General features: G+C 64.4%; 2 protein-coding genes across 2 annotated transcripts in view; one reads left to right on the top strand and one right to left on the bottom strand.

The window, feature by feature from the left end:
* Positions 1-796: 796 nt before the first annotated feature.
* On the top strand, positions 797-3,342 carry PFL1_00680 (uncharacterized protein; the record flags this gene model as incomplete). Its single annotated transcript, XM_007878182.1, has 9 exons — positions 797-878; positions 997-1,099; positions 1,273-1,540; positions 1,657-1,732; positions 1,851-1,949; positions 2,088-2,242; positions 2,364-2,550; positions 2,678-2,733; positions 2,923-3,342. 9 exons carry the CDS (start codon positions 797-799, stop codon positions 3,340-3,342), a joined length of 1,446 nt encoding a protein of 481 aa, XP_007876373.1.
* Positions 3,343-4,093: 751 nt separating this feature from the next.
* Positions 4,094-4,799, bottom strand: part of PFL1_00681 (uncharacterized protein) — a gene marked incomplete at both ends in the record, with an annotated part of 3,678 nt that continues 2,972 nt past the window's right edge. Inside the window, one exon of the mRNA XM_007878183.1 lies at positions 4,094-4,795. Within this exon, the coding sequence (XP_007876374.1) occupies positions 4,094-4,795 (702 nt within the window). The remainder of the gene's footprint in view (positions 4,796-4,799) is intronic.

Genomic DNA, 4,799 nt, shown 5'->3' on the forward strand with positions numbered 1-4,799 from the left:
AAAGGTGAAACCCTAAAGCAAAGCAATGGGTGAAACCCTAAAGCAAAGCAATGGGTGAAACCCTAAAGCAAAGCAATGGGTTGTGCTATGCTTGGGTAAGGGTTAGGGTAGGGCTAGGGTTAGGGTTACAAGGGGTGCCAGGAATCAGCCATCAACATCCAGCAGTACAGCATTGTAGCTTCTGCAGTGTGAAGGTGGTCTTAGGAGTGCAAATAGATGAAGAATGGTGGTGGATAGGGAAAGCCGTGTCTGCCATGCAAAAGCGTATCTGAAGGTGGTACAAGCAGTTTGTGTTCTTTGGCCCTATGTTTTGCAGATTGACTTTGTGATGTGAAATGAGCTTGCATAATAAATGGCTGACAATGGTGGGTAAAATAAGGGCAAGTCTGGCTACCGCATGCCCTGAGCAGTTGTGGGGGCCTGAATCTAGGGCTTAGGGTGGTCTGGTGTGCCTTTTGGGGGCCGCGGGCCAACTCGAGGCTCGTTGGTCGCGCCTCCACCCTTCGTTGGGCAGATCACATGGCCCGACCGTCGCTGGCGGCTGTCTTGGAAGTGGGGGCGAGACGGGGGGCCAGAGTGGGCCCGTGCCGTGGCTTTGACCCTGGCAAGCGCAGCCTTATCCAGCTGGCGGTGGTAGGCACACTTCCTCGCCTCGCCCTCACCATCTCGACGCCCCTGCTCCCGCTCTTGCTCCATCCGCTCGTTTTCTCGCCGCCGCGTGTCTCGTGAACCGCTCTGTCCCACTCTCCTTCACCCCAGCCTCGATCCGCGATCCTTGACCGCACAATTCGCCACCATGACGCCGCCAACAACGAAGCCGACGAGCTACGACGAGCTGGCCGAGCTGCTCAAGGACGATAACAAGGTCAAGGTGGCAGGTACGTGGGGCGCGGCGGCGGAGGGGCCGGTGTCATCCCCGCCGTGGGTCGATCGGCACGCTGACCGGCTGACTGGCGCTCTCTCTGTCTATGTGGTCTGACGCTGCGGCGACTCCAGGCGTCGACATCGACGGCGTGCTGCGCGGCAAGTACATGTCCAAGAAGAAGTTCCTCTCGGCCGCCAAGCCGGGCTCCGACTTTGGCTTCGCCAACGTCATCTTGTGAGTCATGGTCTCGCCCCGCTGGGCCGCCGTGCCACGACGTCGATGCAGCGACCGCGACGTTCGCCAGCTCATCCTTCCGCTTCTCTTCGCTCGCTCCTCTCTCTCATACCGTCTCTCTCCCGCTCGTGCCCTGCTGCCGCGCCTCGTCACCCCGCGCCACCACGCAACAGCGGCTGGGACATCCACGACGCCATGTACACCGAGGAAGTGTCGATCGCCAACAAGTCGGGCGGCTACAACGACCTGGCCGCCGTCATCGACCTCTCGACGTACCGCCGGCTGCCGTGGGAGAACGACATGCCCTTCTTCCTCGTCAGCTTCAACGATCCAAAGACGGGGCGCGCCATGCACGCCTGTCCGCGCAACCTGCTCAAGGGCGTCACCGACAGGATCCGCGGCGAGACCGGGTGGGACTGCATGGCGGGCGCAGAGTTTGAGGTGAGTCGGCGAGCGGCATGAGGAACTGGAGCAGACCTGAAAGGGTCGTCGGAGGCTGACGCGGAACAGCATGCGTTGTCCGATTTGCCGGCACCTGCCCCTCCCTGCGAATGCAGTACTTTCAATACGCCGAGACGCCGCAAAGCCTCGTTGCAAAGGGCTACGACAAGCTCGCTGCGCTGACGCCCGGCAGTGAGTGGCAGCCTTGGCAGCACCGAGCGCGGCCGGAAGATTGAAGGGGCGACGGATGGGGCCGACCTTGACGCCGCCGTCGGTTCCTCGCTCCTGCCCCCTTTGTCCACGCCGACAGACCACGGCTACTCGATGCTGCGCACGACCATGAACAAGGACTACTTCCTCGAGCTGTTCGATGCCGCCGAGGAGTTTGGCATCGAGATCGAGGGCCACCGTAAGTCGGGCCGGCGTCGTTGAAGACGAGGCCAGCAAGAGCGGGTGTGACCTGATCTGGCATCGTCGCCGGCGCGGTTCGTTCCTCTCAACCTGCTGACCTCCTCCGCTCCGGCGCCCGCCCGCGCCCCGCACACAGACACCGAGACGGGCCCGGGCGTGTACGAGACGGCGCTGGCGTACACCGAGGCGTGCAAGATGGCCGACTCGGCCGTGCTGTACAAGCTGCTCGCCAAGTCGGTCGGCATCAAGTACGGCATCATCCCGACGTTCATGGCCAAGCCGTACGCACAGGTGCGTTGCGACGGTCGTCGAGTCGAGTGCTGGGCGGCCCTGTGATCGTCCGCTCCGGCTAGCGGTGGCCCAGGCTGACTGACCGCCTTCAGTTCTGGCCCCTCGATTCGTCCCTCGCTAGCTTTCTGGCTGTTCGGGACACATGCACGTCTCGCTGCGCGATCCCAAGACGGGGCGCAACGTCTTTGCCCTCTCGGACGACGATATCAAGGCGGGCGGGCGCAAGGACGCGCAGTACGACGACGTCCGGTACCTCTCCCAGGAGGGCGAGCACTTTTTGGCCGGCATCATGACGGGGTTGCCCGATAGTGAGTGTTTCTCGCCGCGGCATGGCGAGATGATGAGACGAGTCGAGTCGGGCGTGCGGAACGCGATAAACGAGCCCGAGTGCGCTGCTAATCCCCTGCCTTTCTTGCCGGTACCTTATTCGTGCAGTCATGCCGCTCCTCTGTCCTACCATCAACTCGTACAAGCGCCTTCAGGGCGGCGAGGTGAGTTCGTGCGAGGGCGCAGTACCCGTCAAACGAGGGTCGACAGAGGAGATCTGGCTGACGGCCTGTTTGAACCTTGCTCGGTTTGTCCCCGATGCGCCCGCCCTTTGCGCTCTCGATGGTCCTCTTTGCCCCTGTCCCGGTCCCTGCCGTCCTCTGTTGCCCACCTCGCTCTGGACCGACGTGCAGGCCTTCTGGGCGCCCAACATCTGCTCGTACGGGTTCGACTCGCGCCTGGCTTCGGTGCGCATCCTGGGACCACCGGATCTGCCCTCGTACGCGACGCGCTTCGAGGTGCGGGTACCGGGGGCGGATGTCAATGCGCCCTTGGCCTTTTCGGCCCTCTTCTCGCTCGGGCTCTACGGCATCCAGCACCGTCTCGCGCTGCCGTTTGCACCCATGACGCAGTGCAAAGAGGCGGACCGCGTGCTGCTGCCCACCTCGCTCGATTCGGCCACGGCGCGCTTCGAGGCGCGCGACAGCTGGGCGCGCAAGACGCTCGGCAACGACTTTGTCGACCACTTTGCCGCCACCCGCCGCCACGAGGTCGCTCTCTGGAACCGCGCCGTCACAAACTGGGAACTCGAACGCTACCTCGAACTCGTCTGACCGTTATCCCTCCATCCCCTCGCAGCTCGCAGCTCGCAGCTGGCACTTTGCAGCTGGCGTTGTGCTCGCTCCTCGTCTGGTCGTCGGTCGTCGGTCGTTGTCAAGATCATCGAGATTCGAGCCAGATGCGGACTGGACGCGGATGCGGACTGGACGCGGATGCGGACTGGACGCGGATGCGGATGCGGATGCCAGGTCAACGCAAAATGTCGAGACGTGCCTGCCCCGTCCCCTCCCGTGTCGGCGTCGAGGACAGCAATGGCCGGTGGTGGCAGTCGTCTTTCTTGATTGCTTCGCCGCGCCGCGCCGCCGTCTCGGTACCGCTGCTGTTACGGTCAATGTCGCTCAATGCGCACGTCGTCGTCGTCTTGTAGACCAGCGGTCCCCCCTCTCCGACTACAATGGCGCGGCGCGACGACGCGATGCGATGCGATGCTACGCTATGTAGAGGCGCGCGTGCCGTGATCGTATCGGACCGAATAGAATCCCCCCCTTGTCCCCTTGTCGACTCCATGTTCCCTGTCGTCCCGGCGATGGCTGTCCCGCCTCGTCCGCCGTCCCCGCCGTCGACTTTCCACCAAGCGACGAGCGGTGAGCGACGAGCGATGGGCGACGAGCCACGAGCCACGGGCCACGAGGCTAGATCAAAAAGTCGAGGCATCCCCTGGTGCAGCCGCGCCGCTGCCGCCGCTGCCGACGATGCCTGAGCCGCCTCGACCTTTTCCCCCGCTCCATCCACCGAGCCACGCGGCTAGATCAAAAAGTCGAGGCATCCCCTCGAGCAGCCGCGCCACTGGATGGGGATGAGGTTCTTGTCGCCGCTGTACTCGCTCCCGGTCCCCACGTCGGCGGTGCCCTCGTCGCCGTCGAGGTCGAGGTCGACTTGGACCTCGGCCATCCTCGACACCTTTCTGCCGGCAATGTGCGAGATCCACTCGAGGCGCGTCTCGCCCGCCCGCGAAAAGACGGGCGCCGACATGTGCTGCGCCTCGTCGAGCGGCCAGTCGCGTCCCGCCGTCGCGCCGTCGCCGTCTCCAGCCTCGCCGCCGTAGAGGTGCGAGCGCGACAATGTCGGACGCAGCCCCGAGGCCGAGAGGGCCGACGATGTCGAAAAGCCGCGCTGGAAGACGCTGCTCGGCTGTCGCCCAAACGAGTGGACGCTGCCGAACCGGGCCGGGCCGCCGCCGCCGCCGCCGCTGGTGATGAAAGAACTCGACGACGACGAGTTGGAACGCGAAAACGACGGTGGCCGCGCGGCCCAGTGCGCATGGTGGTGGTGCTGGTGATGCAGCTGAGGCGTCGACGCGCTCGCAGTCATGTCACCGGCGCCGCCGCTGCCGCCCAGCGTGTCGGTCGACGAGGCCTGCGACACGGGCGAGTGGCGGCCAGCGCTGCTGCTGATGCTGCTCACGCCGTCGTCGACGCTCCTCGCCATCTCCGAGTCGTCGTCGTGCTGC

The sequence above is a fragment of the Pseudozyma flocculosa genome, assembly GCF_000417875.1.
Source record: "Pseudozyma flocculosa PF-1 unplaced genomic scaffold scaffold00002, whole genome shotgun sequence".
NCBI lineage: Eukaryota > Fungi > Basidiomycota > Ustilaginomycetes > Ustilaginales > Ustilaginaceae > Pseudozyma > Pseudozyma flocculosa.